The following is a 17,894-nucleotide window of genomic DNA, read 5'->3' on the forward strand; positions in this document are numbered from 1 at the left end:
AGTTTTTTCTTAGAAGCTTCCTCACATACTTAGAAACTGATATTAATAAAAGAATATGCTTTTAAAATCATCAGGTAGAATATGTGAATGTCAAAAATAAATTTAAAGTGTTCTAAAATGTAATAAATTTAAATCTGATACATCAGGAAAATAATTGCAAGGAGGCACATTTTTAAATGAGAACTTATGTGTTTGCTTTTGATGTGAAGGAAGTGTGCATGGTTGAAGATGAAAAGTAGGGGCCTAGGGACACCTGGGTGGCTCAGTCGGTTAAGCATCTACCTTTGGCTTAAGTCATTGATCCCAGGACCTGCGTCAGCCTCCTTGCTCAGCGGGGAGTCTGCTTCCCCCTCTCCCTCTGCCCTTCACCCTGCTCGTGCTCTCTCTCTCTCCTCTGACAAGTAAATAAAATCTTTTAAAAAAAGAAAAGAAAAGTAGGGGCCTCGATAAGGGTGGTGTTGACTATCAGTGTTAGATTTCAGCATGTGGGAGGCAAAACTATTGCTGCTGTCAATACTTATGTTATTACTTATGTTATTAAGTATGAATGGGATGAACTTATGTTATTACTCTTGGAGGAAAGGAGGAAAGGATAACTTCTTGAGGGAACACTGTAAGGTACAAAACAACCTTTCGTGGGCATCCAGAGCAGGGCTTCTCAGCATCTGTTGCATGGGTCCACTGGAGGGCCCCAAGGACATTCCCAGGGCTTGTGGGCTGATCCAGAAATTAACTTTCTATGCTTACAGGCCAGTGCCACCCAATTTCATGTCAACCAAGGGCAGCCTTCTCAGTAAGTTACAAAGTGGCACTAACAGTTTACATTTTAAACTGAAATCATCAAGTAACTGAAGATTGCTACATATTCATATAATCTATAATTAAGACTGGCTGTGCAGATACACCATTGGATTGGGGCAGTGATGCTTGGTTATCAGTACATCATCAGCATCGTCTTAAGTTGGTTAGGGTCTTTGAATTGCTGCTGTTCTTGCTTTTTTTACTACAAATTACTCTTGGTTTGGTTTCATAGTAGTTTAGTTTCTTGAAGATTTGTTCATCTGCAGAATAAGATCTTTATTTTAGGCCTACAATTTTTTAATAACTAGACTTGAAAATAACATTGTAGGGCGCCTGGGTGGCTCAGTCAGTTAAGTGACTGCCTTCGGCTCAGGTCATGATCCTGGAGTCCCGGGATCGAGTCCCGCATTGGGCTCCCTGCTTCTCCCTCTGGCCCTCCTCCCTCTCGTGCTCTCTGTCTCTCATTCTCTCTCTCGCAAATAAATAAATAAAATCTTTAAAAAAAAAAAAGAAAATAACATTGTAAACACAATAATGTCATGTGCTAAGAACTGATGCAGCAGCAAGAGTGGAAAGGTGTGGTGACTTGGAGAGGCAAACCAGGACTTTACACCCAAATGGATGTCTGTCCTCCATCTTTTGTGTCTTCACCATTCATTTAGCTCACTTCTGCAGTGTTTGACTTGCCACTGTGCTTAGCTCTAAAGTTGTAGACACAGGTGAATAAAACAGTTCGCCATCCAGGTGCTCCAGCAGGCGGGCAAACATTCGTGTAAGTTGATAAGTGTTAAGGTAATGTGGACAATAATTGAGATATAGGCAAGGTCTAGAGATAGCATAGACCAAGGAATAGTCAGCTCTGGCAAGGCTGCCCAGGCAGGAATCTGGACAGGAAGTATTACTGGAGCTGAGACTAGACATATATTTGATTTTCAATGAGCTTCGGAGGTACAGGGGTGGGGAAGAATTACAGGCCAAGAGACGGACATAGGCAGACATAGGTAAGCATACATAGAATACTGTGGTTCCTTGGGGACCTGCAGGTGCTTCTTTTGTGATGAGAGGGGAAGTTGAAGGGGAAAGAGCATCAGGAAGATAGATACACCTGTGTTGGTTATAGTTCCATGAAAGAGGCACTATTCACATCAGGAAATATAAAGCGGTACAACTTTTTTGTCAAGTCTTCTAGCAGTCTCTATCAAGAGTCTTAAGAACTAAGAAAAGAAAAAAGACGCAGGACATTATTTTAAGGAAATGAGATATTCATAAAGTTTTCTATTCAAAGATGTTTTTTATTCAAGGATATTTACAGTACAGAAAAAAGGGCATGAGTGGAGGGAAAAGCAGGCAGCAGGACCTACCAGGAGCTGGGGATGTAGCAGCAACTAAAGTTTCTGTTCTCAAGAAGCTTACATTTTGGACACCTAGGTGGCTCAATTGGTTAAGCGACTGCCTTCAGCTCAGGTCATGATCCTGGAGTCCCGGGATCGAGTCCCACATTGGGCTCCCTGTTCAGTGGGGGGTCTGCTTCTCCCTCTGACCCTCTTCCCTTTCGTGCTCTCTGTCTCTCATTCTCTCTCTCTCAAATAAATAAATAAAATCTTAAAAAAAAAAAAAGAAGCCTACATTTTGGTGGGATTGGGGATGAAACAGGGAGGCTGTGGCTTAGAAGATAAACAAAAAAAAAACCTTCTATTTGTATCACAACAAATAGAAGTGCTTTGTAGACTAATAAAGTAAGCTGAGGGGATTGCAAGTGACAAAGTGGTGCTATTTTAGATAGAATAATCAGGAAAGGTAAGTTGATATTTAGATGGAGGCCTGAATAAAATGTGGGAGCAAGACCTGCAAAAATCTGAAAAGCATTCCAGGCAGGGGGAATAGTATGTGCAAAGGACCTGAGATTATTGTTTATTTTTATTTTTTTAAATATTTTATTTATTTGACAGAGAGAGACACAGCAAGAGAGGGAACACAAGCAGGGGGAGTGGGAGAGGGAGAAGCAGGCTTCCCGCTGAGCAGGGAGCCCGATGCGGGCCTCGATCCCAGGACCCTGAGATCATGACCTGAGCCGAAGGCAGGCGCTTAACGACTGAGCCACCCAGGCACCCCCTGAGGTTATTGTTTAATGTGTTCTTGGAATGTGAGGAATGCCTTGTACCTGAAGCAGGGTGAGCCAGGAGGAGAGTAGTAGATGAGGTCAGATTGTATAGAACCTTGTAAACCATGTTAAGGATTTAGGATTGATTCTGCATGAGATGGAAGCCATTGTGGAGACATGATTTAGCTTGAGTTTTAAAAGGATCATGCCAGCCTGTGACTGGAGAATAGACCATAGGGTCAGGAGTGTGGAAGTTTGGAGACCAATTAGGAGACTATTCATATAATCCAGGCAAAAGATGGTGGTTTGAGGTGCAGGGGAGAAGTAATTGATGTGGGCTTTATTTTTAAATAGAGTCTGCAGGAACTGCTGGTGTGTGGGACATGGGATGTGACAGAGAAAAGAGTCAAAGGTAACCACAAGATTTTGGGTCCAAGCAACAGAAGTATGGAGTTGCCATTTATTGAGGTTTGGGAAACCAGAGGAAAGCAGGTTTCTGGGGGGGGAGTTGAGTTCAATTTTAGACATATCAAACTTGAGTTGCTGTATGACATCAAAGTGAGATACTGAGTTAGCGGTTGGACGAATGAATTTGTAGTTCAGAGTAGAATTTGCAATGGAGGTTAGAAATGTGGGATTGTTAGCATATGAAAGAACTGAGAGAGAGTGCAAGTCTCAAGGAGAGAGTGGTCACCTGTGCCAAGCATTCCTGGTAGAGCCAATGAGATAAGTATTGACCTGTGTATTTGACCACATAGAGATGGTTGGTGACCTTGATGAGCACTTTGCATTGACTATTTAAGGGCTGCAAGCCCGGATTAAAGTGGGTTTGAGAGAATGGGAAGATAGAAAGTAGATTCAGCAGAAGTTTTTCAAGGAGCATTGTCATAAGGGGGAATGGAAAGGAGACTATGTGGGCAAGGGAAAGTTTTGTTTTAATGTGAGTTATTGTGGCATCTTTGTATACTGATAGGATAATTCCGGTAGAAAGGGGGAAATTGGTGATTCAGAAGGCAGTGGAGACAATTTCAGGAGTAACCATTGAATAGGTGGGAGAAGGGTGGGATGAGTACATAGTGAGGGATTTGACTTCTAATAAGAACATGGACAGCTTACCTGTCATTGTGATTTCCAGCCCCAGTTTCACATCAGAATCATAGGGAGTGCTTAAAAAACACACTGACACCTGGATGACACTTTAGATCAGTGAAGCTGCAGTCTCCAAACAGAAGGCCCTTGGCATTGGCATTTTCTAAAAGTGCCCCATGTGCATCTCATGCAATCTGGCGGGGGGTGGGGGATGGCAGTAGGTAAGTGCTTGTGCAGGAAGTTTGATTGGGTGATAAGACCTTGGGGAAATGCTCCTGTTCTTCTGGGTTTTTAGTGAAATCTGAAGCAACATGGTCAGCTCAAAGAGGGGAGAAGGAGGGAACAGTGCTGGAGGTTTTAAAAGAGATTGTGAAAAGGGGCTTTGGAGAGTGTGAGAGGGATTTAAGTAGGGAAATGTAGGTTCGCCAGACCACGTTTGGGACTCACTTTGAAGTTTGTGATCATACATTTGAATGTGACCCGGTATGTTTTCTTCCAGCTGCTTGGAAGCAGGTGCAGAGTAGACAGAGTTGAATTTCCCAGGATTGGGGTTCTTGATATTTAGTCTCCAGTCAGAATTCAAGTATGAGCACAATTCTGTTTCTTTTCCTACAGAATAAAGGTCTTCCACCATGTAATGTATATGAGCTCCGCCATGCACCTGGTTGGATCCTGGGTGAAATGGATTATAGATAAAAATCTCACCTCCCTTAAATAAGAATATGGTGCTCTTTATTCATTAGGGGAACAGAATGCTCTTAATGATTTGTTCTCTGGGTTGTTAAGGACTTGGTTTAGATCTCTGTGCATTGAACTCCACCTTTAGTATAATGGGTTACTTATGTATGCTGCTTTTCCTCTAGAAATCTACGTCTATATTGGAATTTTACCAAGAACTTGGATTGCCGCCAAAACAGAAAGTTAAAATCTTTCATGTAACAGATAATGCTGTGATTAAGCCAGGTAATCTGAGGCTGGGGAGAGGAGGGAGACAAAAATACCCAAATATGTGATTTGTTTAATGTTAGGCCTTTCAGTAAAGCTGAATCCACAATACAAAGTCCTAAATATTTATTTTTAAATACAAAGCGGTATCTGATTTAATCACTAGGGACAAACAAGCCTTTTTCTTTTTTGACTGGAAAGAACTGTAGAGAACTCTTTGTTTTCATTAAAGAGGGAGGAGCGCTTTTGTTTTTAATGTACAGAGAGTTTCACATTTGGAAAAGCCACTCCAGATAAATACACTAACTTTTATTTTTTTATTTTTTAAAATACACTAACCTTTAAAATGTGAAGTTCACTCTGTGTAGGCTGTCATTTTAATGAGTGAAAAATAGCTAGACTCTCACTGAGATAGAATTTTCATGAAACAGGAAAGTGATTGACCATAGCACCTCGATGTAAAGATTCTAACTTAAAAATTTTGAAGTATTTTACCTACTCCCTGAAATGTCAAAAAGTAAGATTTGGCAGCATGGTTTTATTGGTTTATGTAGTCAACAGCATTTCGCATCTTTGAACTTAAGAAAAGCTTCCTGATCTCTTGAACTTGAGTTCTAACAAGTAGATAGTGGAAGGATGTTTTAAGATTTGGTATTTTAATATCTGAACTGAATTTCATGAAGTAAGTAAGCCTTATTAATTGGAGTGATAGAGGATCAGCCTTGATTTAAGCTAGAATTAAAAGTATTTATTGAAGTCTAAGTTTTGTAGTTTGAAGCTAAAGTGAATGGAATTAAGGTAACAGGTATAAAAATTAAGTCCCTGTTAACTTTTGTTGTAGCTCAAACTATGTGGAATTGTTTTTGTGGGTGAAAAGTGGTCAGGTATCAGCAGTTCAAGTTATTCAACCTCCTAGGAATTCAGTCAGTTTTAATCTCCCCTATTTTTCTTAATTCAGGGTTTTTCTTTGCCCATAAAAATCTAGGTTAGGTCCTACCCTCTGAAATCCCATAGTACCTTACTCCCTGTTTTAAGTAAGCCATAATTAGCATTCCGTCGCATTCTCTACTCTATTGATTATGGCTTTTTTTTTTTTTTTTTTTGAGAAAAAAGTCTCTGATGATGTTAATGTTGAGTCTTAGATAAATTCTTGAGGTCAGGAGCTTTGTCTTACCTTTTATATTTCTAACTGTACATATGGTAAGTGCCCTATTAAATATTTGCAGATTGTCAAATTAAATAGTTCTCATAGTCTTAATTCCAAATTGTTACAAACAAAATGTTGTGAAGGGCTTTCACTTACAAAATTCCTCTAAATAACATGTTTTCCAGTGCCTTTTAAGTAAGATTCTATTTACATACAACTAGTTTTGGAAATGTTAGTATATAAAACTAAGGGTATCAATAATGACAATTTTTCAGAATTCAAAATTATCCAGGCATGTGCTAGAATAACAGGAATTTATTGGCACAGTGACCAATCTACCAAAAATCTGATATATATGGGCTTTATGTGGATATCACACATACTGTAGTCACTGCCCAGTATACAATGGACTTGGGATCAAAACAGTTAAAAGTTAAAAAAAGTTCCTATTTTTGGATAACTTATCTCTAATGGTTAAAAAAGATTTGATCCAGCCACAGCGTTTTTTGAGTCATTCTTTTGTTTTTATTTTGTTATATGAAATAGGAAACGTATCTTAAGTCAGTATATTATTATTCACTAAAACAACAAAGAATCATCAAATTCGTGTATTTACCAGCAAGAACACTGTGTTTGTCTTGTGAATTGCCCGTTTCAGCCAGTACCACGTTGCCTCTGTGAAGGCACAAGCCCATCAGCTACCCGTGGTCTGTTAGCCTGACTCCAGCACCGTGGGCCTTGTCCTGGGACATGTTGTTCTTCAGCCCATGTACAGTCCATTAAGGCATGTTTGATGAACAGTTTTATTATTTTATTGTTGATGTTTCTAATAATTATAATTGTGAAGAGAATCTTCTACTTTTTTTGAAATCTGACAGGCTTCCTAGATGTAGTTTATGTTTAGTGAAGTTGGGCTGACAAATTTCATATCGATTGTTTGTTTTCTTTTCATAAAGGCACCCCTCTTTATGCTGCTCATTTTCGCCCAGGACAGTATGTGGATGTCACAGCCAAAACGTAGGTCCACATAACAGGTTCTTTTCCTTTTGTTTTCCTCATATATTAAAACGTAATGGAGCGAGTGAAAGTATAGTCTTTCAAGGCAGTGAATAAAGATTAAGTAACCATTATTCTCATTTGTAATTCTATAATGTTACTGACTATACTAGATTTTAAATTGCACTGAATTAGTTGTATGTGAACATCAAGTTACAGGTTTGAAACTGAGATGTATGCTTCTTGAAATGGGACTACAAGAAAGGTCACATTACTTAGGTTCTTTGTGGGTTGGGCCCACTTCTATTTTTAAGACCAAAGGCTATATACAGTTTGATGGTGATCTATAAATGAACAATGCTGTGGAGTTCTTTTGAGATTGTGTCATCTAGTAAATGCTGGTTCTTTCCAACTCTAGGAAACATACTGTTTGTGATGGTTGTTGTGCTTAAGGTTCCCCTAGGGTAACTGTAAAACATTTTGTTAACTGTGTTAAGAGCCTATCCAAAGCAGGAAGAAGTAGTGTTACACCTTAAGCCTCTGGTAGCATGGCATTGTCTCTCAGTACTAGATAAGTGAGACAGTGAGACTTCATAAAAACAAGATATGTTTTATCCGCAAACCAGGGTTTAATTTGGGAGAAATCAACACTTAATTACACTTAATCACACAAACAGAAATGCTGACTGTGAGTCATATTCAGACTGGGAGGAGAAGCAGTTTTTCAAAATTTGGTTAAGGTTACTTCACTAGAGAATGAAGTAACTGAGCCCTTACATATGTTTATGTAGAAATTGCTCAGTATATGTTAGTAGAATCTGCATGACTAGGCTAAACTAAACTCCAAATATCAGCTCTTGGCTATTCCTGTTTCTTGTTCCGTCAACACAGATGATGATTTCCTTCTCTGTGTGCCTTGATTTCCTCCTTCTTTGTCATTCAACAAGGTCTGCAGCCTATGTAATTCTGACAGTGGTCCACATGTGCTCTGGGATTGTCTTACAATCACAGTGACTGAGCCAAAGAGCTTTTATCCAAGGAAACCAGAGCCAGCATTAGTTTCCTTAATGGAGTCAGTTAGATACACTTTTATTTCCACCCCATTATTGCCCCCACTTTCAAATATGAGCCATTGCAGACAGCTCTTACCTTTGATTAGCTGTTTAGAAGTGAAGTCAGATAGATTGACAATACAGTGGGTCCTCTTTTTAGAGATTATGGACTTCTCCTTTTTTTTTTTCCCCGCATCCTGATTGTTGCAGATTCATTCCTACTGACTGGGGCCTCTAAAATCACTTGGTAACTTTTCTTGTTCTGCCTTCCCTTGTCAAGAACTCAGAATATTAGAGCTGGAAAGCTTGGTTTGGTTAGTCGGGGAGATGTGTGTGTGTTGTGAATCAGATAATTTTACTTTTTAATTTCTGAATTAATTATTACATATAATAAAGTACCTCAGTAATTCCGTTAATTTGCACAGAGGTAATAGTGTGTGAATTCCATTACATAGTTTACAGAATATATGAGATATTCCGAGAAGTCCTACAAAGTCAGAGACCTTTGTTAGCAGATGCTTTGTGGTGGGATTCGTGACTAGCTTGGATTAGAGCCAAGCTTTTCAGATGCCTGTGTTCAGCAAATGATTTCATTCATACACTACCGTTGGGTTTCTGGCTTCTTAAAAAGTTATTTTTAAAAACTTCATCCTTCTTCTTGTGAGTATAAAGTGAAAAGGAAAGTATTTTAGTTTGTTTTAAGATTATGTACCTAGAAAACAAGACTGTAAAGCCTGGTGCCAGCCTCGGGCCTAGGTAGCTGATAAGAGCTGGGAGAATAACTAGCCCTGGGATTTAAAGTAGTTGCCATACAACTCTGGAGAAGGGAGGACCTTCATTTGAGAAGATCCTCACTATTGTGTGGGCTGCAATACAGTGTTCTGTTGACTAATACCTGAGAATTTGCATTTCTCTAACAACTGCCCAGGTGATGTGGATGCTGCTAGTCCATGGACCACACTTTGAGAACCACTGGCCTGGAGAATAGTCAAGGGCTCACCAGTGGAACCGTTTTTCCTTCCTACTTCTTTCCTCAGCTTAGAATCCTAATCCCTTCCTTTCCCTAAACCTGGACTCAAATTATAACATTGAAACATCTGTTTTAAAGCAAGCAAATTTAATCAATCCAGTTTCAAATAACAGTGTCAATAAAAGTAGGCCTAGTTAGTACTCACATTTTAGTTAGCATAAAACTGAAAATTGGTCTCTTTAGTAATCAGTTGGCTTCATCATCTTTCCATTAGAAAAGAAAAATCTCAAATTAATCTCTAATTGAAAATCTTCATTTTTCTCATGCTGTAATAATTATATTTGTTAAATCTACACTTACATTTTGAGTATTTCAAGTGTTTTTACCTTATACCTTCAATTTTAATTGCTCGACTAAACGTATTTTAGAAATAACTAAGAAAATTTAAAACAAAATACCATATAATTTAAGAAAATAAAGTGTTAATAGAATCCACTTTGAGAATGACATCATCTGCATTTTTTTAAGGTGACCAGTGACCAACAGTAGCAGCTTCTTGAAGACTTCCCTAAAATTTTTAAATGTTTCTCTGTTAATAATTGGGAACTCTGCTTGCATTGAAAGATACAATTTACCTGTGCCAAGTTTGTATATTATTCTCTATACAACTAAGTATTTACCAGTGTTACTTTGGAGTGTGAGGTAAATACATATTTACCAGAGTTCATTTTAATTTTTACTTTTATAACAAAAATAATTTTTCAACCAGAGGGTTTGAGAATCTAAATTCAATTTAGATTAATGGGAAAGATTTTTATATCTAATATATAAAACCATTCTAGCAGAATAACTTTTTAGTTGCATTATTCTGTTAACAGCTAATAAAGCGCTGTCTTTGAAATCTGACAGTTTTGTGTAAATCATTCTAAATAAATTTTAAGACTAGCATGTATCATGTGTCCCTCACACCCTGCCCTAGCACCCTTTTAAAGTTTCTATTCTTGTTCTGTAATGGCAGTTACATTCCGGCGTAACTTCTAATAGGTGATGGTTTGGGGTCTAGCGTTCTCCTTTCTTTCACTCTCAGGTTTGAGGAGGAAACAGCTATGGATAATATATAAATAGTGTGTGAGATGGGGTGTGACTGTTGAGTCTATCCTCAACATAGCCCATTGTTTTCTGGTGAATCTTAGTGGTGCTTTTATTATATGTTGTAGGGTTTTTTTTAAAAAAGGGAAGAAATCAGAAAAGAATGAAAGAATGAATAGACAAAAAGAAAACTGTAAAAATGCACTCTGCATTATTAGGGGGAAACGGTTAGGTCTTTGTCTGAAAGGACTTGAAGGACACCGATGGTGGTGATATCTCCGTAACAGTGGGTGTGGTGCACTTTCCTGCCAGGTCTTTTATTAAGCTTTGAAGTCATGACAGTGGCATACCTGAAGTAAGGGGTTTTTTTTCTGGTTGTCTGGAATTTATTTATTTATTCCCTTGTTTAAATTCTGAAGCCCACATTGAAGTCAGAAAAAGTTCATTCAGCTACTTTAAAAGATTCTTTTCTTTCTGGGTAAAGGATAATCTAACAACCTTGTCTCCAAGTCTGGGCTAATTAGGACTACCCATATATTTTCAGACATAATCTTATTACTTTAAAGTTATCAGTGCTCTTTCAATTCGTACTGCCCTTTGGCCTCAAAATAGAAAAATAGGCACTTACCTTGTTAATGTTATCCCTGGTAGGAGAAATGAAAGGAGTGGGGGAGATTAGATGACTGGTAGAGCACCTTTGCACATTTACTGAGATTTGTTTAATTTGGGTTCTTTCATTAAAATATCACATTATGTACAGAAATATGGTTGCCCATCAAAGTCTTAAGGTGATTAAAATGCCAGATGGATTCTTAAAAGAGCAAAGACTCTTTGAGCTCTATGCCCAGTCCCTCCCTCTGTCAGAAAGCTTCCCCACTAGCCCCCTGTTCTTCTGTTTCGCAGATGTTTGCTCGAACACTAGGAGGGAAACAAGGCATGTGCCGCCTTCAGGACACTGTTGCTGTTTGGCCCTGTTCATTTCCAGTTTTATGTCATTTTTAATAAGTTACTTTATTTTCTATTCAAAGCAGTACATTTTTAAGCATAGTAATGAAACAGTTTTCAAAACGAGTGATTAAGTGTAGAAGGGAATCATCTCTATAAAAATTAATCCTTTTTAAATCAGTCAAAAGTGAATGTCTGTTTCAAGATAAAGGAGAGTTTGGAGGGTGGTGTTTTAGGGTTATATTTTGTTCTTTGCTTTAAAAATTTGTATAATAATCATTTATAATAGCCTCACTTTTAACTATGAGATAGCATTTTTTTTAAACTCAAAACCAGCAAAATTAAGGCCTAATGAGAGGCAGTATAGGGAATGGCTAAAAGGATGGGCTTTGCTTCTCAGTAGCTGTGTGACCTAGATGGCTTTCTCAACCTCTCTGTTGCCTCATCTTTAACATGAGAATAATTATAGCACCTGCCTCATAGCCATGTTGTAAAGACTGAATGAGATAACACACAGATAGCTATGAGCTCAAGGCCTGGCACATATTAAATGCTCAGGAGTATTGGCTACTATCACTATTGTTGATATTACTGCTTATTAATTTGTTTCAGATTTTAGAAGGAAAAATCTTTTTTTTCAATAGGAAATATCTTTTAAAATGAATAAAAAACATGAAGTCATTAGGAATTCTGTTGTGGGATTTTCTAATATGTCTAGTTATTGCCTCCTTAAGACTGACTTGTAAAGCAAAGTTGTAGCTTTCCAAGCACTCTAGGTAATTTTAAGATTGCATACTACCTGCTACATCTAAACATTACTGAGTAATGAGGATGCCTTTGAAATAGCTTCAGGCCACTCCGATGTGCTGGACATTTTCGTATTTTTGCTCTAAACTGTTTCCCAAGAGGCAGTATGACCTGGGTTGAAAACATGGCCAGATGCTTCCATTTACCAGGGATCTGTCCTTGGGCAAGTGGCTTAACATGTCTGAGTGTAGATTTCATTGTCTTTACCATAAGGGCATGGGACTGTGTGGTTTCTAAGACTCCTTTTGTTCCAAAAAATTATTTACAAAAAATAATCCCTCAGTTTTCCAAGTGGCATAACTCACTCTTATCTATATTAACGAAGAAGTAAGACATAACAGTAGATTCAACAGTACATGGCAGTATGGTCTTCTGGTCTATTGAAGAAAGTGGTGTGGCTAACAACCTGCAGAAAACTGTTATGTCCTTCCATGATATTATGAAATTATTTAGTTATTTGAGTTTTCTTTTTTGAGAAATGCACACTGAACTTAGGACAACGATTGTGGTTTTCTGGGTTTATTTAGGACAGCCAGGAAATGCTTCCTTTTTTAAGAGGACTCAAAGGAATCACTGCACATTTGGCTCTTTGTACTATTGAATAAGCTAGATTTGAAGTCGGGAAGCTATAAGCAGTGCACTCTTAGCAGTCACTTGTTGATAAAAATGTTCCCAGATATTGATGGGAGGTTTATGGTTTTTAGACAGAAACAGAATGCATTCTACATTTCAGGTCATGCTGTCACAAACTCATCCTAGAAAGTAACAGCTATACAGCTATTCCATGCCAGCTTTTAACTAAATGTGATAGAACACAAAGCAACTGAAAAATTCCACCATGCCTTACTTGTGGGCTCAGGAGCTGTACGTCACTGATTAAATAGGTTTAGACAACAGTGAATCAGTAGAAATTGACTCCCAGGGTTTGCAGGGGTCTTCAGAGAGATGCTTTATCCTTGGGATGTGTGGAGATGAAAGTAGATAATATCTATCTGCATGAGTTTGTTGAAATGAGAAGCTATAATTAAAGATTAAAACATTTGTGCCTTATTTATCATAAATTAAAAGCTAATCCTGATGGAGATAGTGAATTAGCTAATAGGGCCTTTTATATGCATGTAATTTATTTTAGTAAAAATTGCCCTTTTTTGTTTACTAGAAAAAAAATTTTTAATTGAAATCTTTTTGGGTGTTTTGACTCTAAAACATAGCAAAGTAATGTTAAATTATATCCTTCAAGAAATTCTTTTGATTGTTGATTTGTAATATTCCACATTACTTTTTCACAAATAAAGATACCATCTTACTCTAATCTGTTCTCAGTGGTTTAGCTTCATAAAGAAGCAGCCCAGTCGGGCACCTGGGTGGCTCAGTTGGTTAAGCGACTGCCTTCGGCTCAGGTCATGATCCTGAAGTCCCTGGGTCGAGTCCCGCATCGGGCTTCCTGCTCGGCAGGGAGTCTGCTTCGTCCTCTGACCCTATCCCCTCTCAGGTGTTCTCTCTCTCTCTCATTCTCTCTCTTTCAAATAAATAAATAAAATCTTTAAAAAAAAAAGAAGCAGCCCAGTCATGATTTTGGCCAGAACCTGATGTGAATCTCCATTTCCCTGTATTCAGTGTTTAACCATAGAGAAGCTGGTTTTAAACCAATGATTTCTTCATCTTCCCGTCCTCACCTCCATAAAAATATGACCTGATCTTGGGGCATCCTTAGAGAAGTCAAGAGTCCTCTCTTCCATTTAGTACTTAGTTACTGGTTCTCTGAGAGATTATGTATGAGTGACTTAAACTTTTTACAGCTTTAAATCAGCTAAAGAGAGAACGTGAAAGCTCAATTTAGAAATGGTTCTGATACAAAAACCTCTACTTAGAGTATGGATTTTGATTATTTTTAATAAAGAAAATCAAGTACTTTGTAGCCCATATGACGCTTGATGACACTTTCGGTTCTCTTTTCATGGTAAGAGTAGAAAGACAGTGCAGTGAGATGGGCGTGTGAGGCTGAGGCAACAGAATGAGCAAAGACAGGAAAGAGAGTGGCATACTTAGGGGTTTGCGGAATAATCTGCTATGATGAGGATTTGTGATAGGCAGTGTTTGAAAGGTCGACTGGACCCAGTTACAAAAGGCCTTATATGCCCCAAGCGAAAGAAGTTACTGGGAACCACTTAAGGTTATGGTTTAGTTTGCTTTTTTGTTGTTGTTGCTGTTTTGCTTTTTAAAGCAGGGGACAGCTTGTGTGAAAAGACTGTCATCTTGGGAATGTCACTCTAGTGGCGAGGAAGGAGGATAGCTTGAAGAAAGATGTTATGTTTCTATTTCTGAAACATTATAATTGAATGGCTAGGGTGCTTCTGGTTGGATATGGTCAGTACGTCTGTGGAATAGAATAATAGCAGAATTCTTGCCAAAGGGCAAGGTTTGTGGAACTCTGGCTTATTAGTAATAGGCTCAAGAGTCAGCAGACTTTTTCTCAACAAGCCAGATACTAAATATTTGAGATTTACAACCATTATGTTCTCTGTTGAAACTACTCAGCTCTGCCATTATAGCTCCATAGCAGCCGTAGGCAATGAGTAAATAAATGTACAAGGCTGTGTTCCAATAAAACTTTATTTACAAAAACAAGTGGCCACTGCAGGCCATAGTTTGCCAACCCCTGATGTAAACTCTGTTGAAAAGAGGGTCAGCAACAGGTCTCTAAGTCCATCTTTTCATGTAGCAGCAAAGGGAAAGGAATGTCTCAAGGAGCATTGGGGAAGCAGGAAAATAGGGAGGAAATGATGATTGAGACTAATTCGGGAGAGGGTGGTAAACAGGAAGAATAGAGGACTACTCTTTCTATTTTAAAAAAGGCCATAGAAATTTGAATACTGACTAGGTGTTTGATAGTAAAGAATTACTAGTTTTTTTTAGATTATGATAATGGTATTGTGGTTTTGTTCTTGAAAAGGATCCTTAAAAGAGACCCATGTTAAAATATTTTTGAATGAAATGATATGGTATCTGGGATTTGTTTAAAAATAATCCATTGGAGTTGCAGAGGAGGGGAATAGATGAAACAGAATAGGCCTTGAGTTGATAATGTTTGACCCTGGGTAATGGGGTGCATAGGGATTCATTGTACTAGACTCTCTGCTTTCCAGTTTGTTATTTCATAATAAAACATTAGTTTAATAAAAGGCTTTGGATTTGGGAATTAACAAAGTGGAGAAAGAGGGATACCAAGGAGAGAGAGATAAAAGAAGCCCATGTCAAGGGAAAGCCTCAGTGATGAGAATTTTAGGGGAAGTTTTCCAAGTACTCAGAATGAATCGAGTTGAGAGCACTCTTCACCTTTGGACATTTTGTTTTATCCCCTATACAAATATATCTAGAATCATGCAGTCAAGGGCACTTTCCCACAAAATGGGGAAATTCGTGATGTGTTTGTATTAAAACCTGTGTGTCTGCTGGTAGACATTTGTGCTTTTGACGCAGTGTACCAAGGGAATGAAATTCACATAGCAGTAATCTCTAGAGACTTCAAGAATGCAGTGGGAGACATGAAATTAAGCATTTTCTTCTGTGAGATACTTATGACTGTCATACCTTTAAGCCTCTCCTCCCCTTTTCTTAATACCATCTTCTTAAACTTTATAATAGGCATGCGCATTACACAACATTTGAAAACTACAGGACAAAATAAAGGAAACTAATTATCTTTCTTCCTAAGACACAGCTATAGCCAGTAACTCTGACTTTTCTAGGTTGGACACAAGGGTTAAATAATCATAATCCCCTGCCCTTCCTGAGGTTAAAATGTACTCAGGGGCAATGGACTGAGAAACAAGGGCAATAGAGTCTCCTAAATTTAAATAAGATCTCTGAGTTTTTTAATGAATTTTTGGTTTATCAAGTATAAATGTTCTAAATATATTTTTATGTTTTCCTAATTTTCTGATCTGTCTCACTAAATGTGGAACTTCTCACATTGTTTTCTTTCTGACTTGAATTTTCCTTTATTTGACTTTTTTTCTGCTAACTAAAAACTGCAGCAGGAAAGGGGTAGGGGAGATAAAGCGTGTGTGTTATGTGCTGTGTATCATTGTTATATAAAGGTTTTCTTTTATGTGACCTTTGAAAACCTTATATTTGAAGTGTGCCTGGGTATGCTAAGTATAGATCAGTTCTCTTCTTGGCTTTTGTTTTGTTTTTGTTCTCATGTTGGGTAACAACTGAGAGAACTAGTAGAATAGATACCTGAACCACCCATGGATCAACAGGTGCACTCTATTCTCCATAATCTGAATTAAGCCAATAATTTGTCATATCATTTATCCTTTTGTTTAAAGGTTATTTATTGAAAACGTTCCCATTGTACCCAGTATAAAAACCATGATGCATTCTAGAGCTAGATTGAAAAGCAGTCTGTAATTAGCTGACAGATAATTAGCCCTTTCAGGATACCACTTTCATCTTATAAGCATTTACTCTTAAAATGAGCTAAATTGTCTTCTGTAATTTACCTGGCATTTGTTTTATTGGTGTACACACTAGCGCTCTTTCTTTCTAAGTAAAGCAAAGCAATTTGAGAACTCAGAAGGTACCAGCAAACTTTCTACCAAGAATGGTCAGTGTTAGAATGTGGTATTTTTAAAACATGTTCAGTTTAGATTAGTGTTGCCAGTCCCCTCTTTTTATCTTTAAAGTGTTATTGGCCAGACAATATCCGTAGGCTAAAATGACTTTATAGGTATTTCTTCTTTATTTTTAAATTGCCAAGCTTTTTATTTTTCAAATATGTTCTAAAATTCAGCATTAACTAGAAATATTTAAGTTTCTGAAGCAAACTTTCAGTAAAGTATTTGCTTATTATAGTTTCTGTCCTTAGATGTTAATCTCCTTGCAAAATATATAGTGGGTTTTTCATTTAATATATGTTAAATTACTGTTTTAGCTCTTTGACCAGGAATAAGCATTATTTTGAGTTTTTGAGGCAGAGCAGAATTATGTGCACACCATAAGTGAAGGTTCAGTTGATTAATGTGAAGAAAATGATGTAAACTACATTTAAATTATTCATATACAAGTAACTTTTGACATGCAGTTTGATGATCTGCTGTTAGGTTCTGCATATAGTTTACACTATTTTTATGCTGAATTCTTGACTTATTTAAAACAATTGTTTGTATGGGCTTACTTCAATCCATTACTCTCTGATAATTCTTTGTTAAATGCTTAGCAAAGTCCTTGTGGAAATAAGATGGTTTTTATTATCTTGTACTTTTGGTCCTTTTTGTTAGTGGCCTGCACTATGCGCTGTCTTATAATAGCTTTGTTAGAGTTAGGAAATATGACATTAAAAATAGGTTGACTTCAGGGGGCCTGGGTGGCTCAGTTGTTAAGTGTCTGCCTTCGGCTCAGGTCATGATCCCAGAGTCCTGGGATCGATTCCTGCGTCAGGCTCCTTGCTCAGGGGAGCCTGTTTCTCCCTCTCACACTCCCCCTGCCTGTGTTCCCTTTCTGTCTCTCTTTCTCTCTCTCTCTGTCAAATAAATAAATAAAATCTTAAAAAAATAAAAATAGGTTGACATATTATCTAGTGAAACGTGAAGAAGGTATTATCTTAAGATTATAAAAGTATCTCCAGTACAGTCTTAGAGTTTATTCTAGCCCTTTTATTGTATCTTCATACTGATATATTTGACAGAGACAAACTTTAATAATTCTTGAACCTTAGTATTTTCCGCTTTCTACCTGCATCACAGAATGCTTCTCTAGTTAGTGGACTTTGAAAATAGAGTGGTTTCATTTAAAAATTGAAATTCTAGATTTTTAAGAAATTGCTAGTTTCTGATTCTATTTCTCTATTCAAACCTTGAGACCAAGATGTTTCTGATATCTTATAAAAGTAAAACTTGTCCAGCATTAGTGCATTATTATTGTTTTATTTATTGTTATATTATCTAC

At 37.5% G+C, this 17,894-nt stretch overlaps 1 protein-coding gene across 1 annotated transcript in view; it reads left to right on the top strand.

The window, feature by feature from the left end:
• Positions 1-17,894, top strand: part of MRPL3 (mitochondrial ribosomal protein L3) — a 39,099-nt gene that overhangs the window by 8,132 nt on the left and 13,073 nt on the right. The window contains exons 5-6 of the mRNA XM_021678785.1: positions 4,855-4,954; positions 7,040-7,100. Coding sequence (XP_021534460.1) covers positions 4,855-4,954; positions 7,040-7,100 — 161 coding nt within the window. The remainder of the gene's footprint in view (positions 1-4,854; positions 4,955-7,039; positions 7,101-17,894) is intronic.

Source organism: Neomonachus schauinslandi, chromosome 1 (assembly GCF_002201575.2).
Source record: "Neomonachus schauinslandi chromosome 1, ASM220157v2, whole genome shotgun sequence".
In the NCBI taxonomy this organism is placed as follows: domain Eukaryota; kingdom Metazoa; phylum Chordata; class Mammalia; order Carnivora; family Phocidae; genus Neomonachus; species Neomonachus schauinslandi.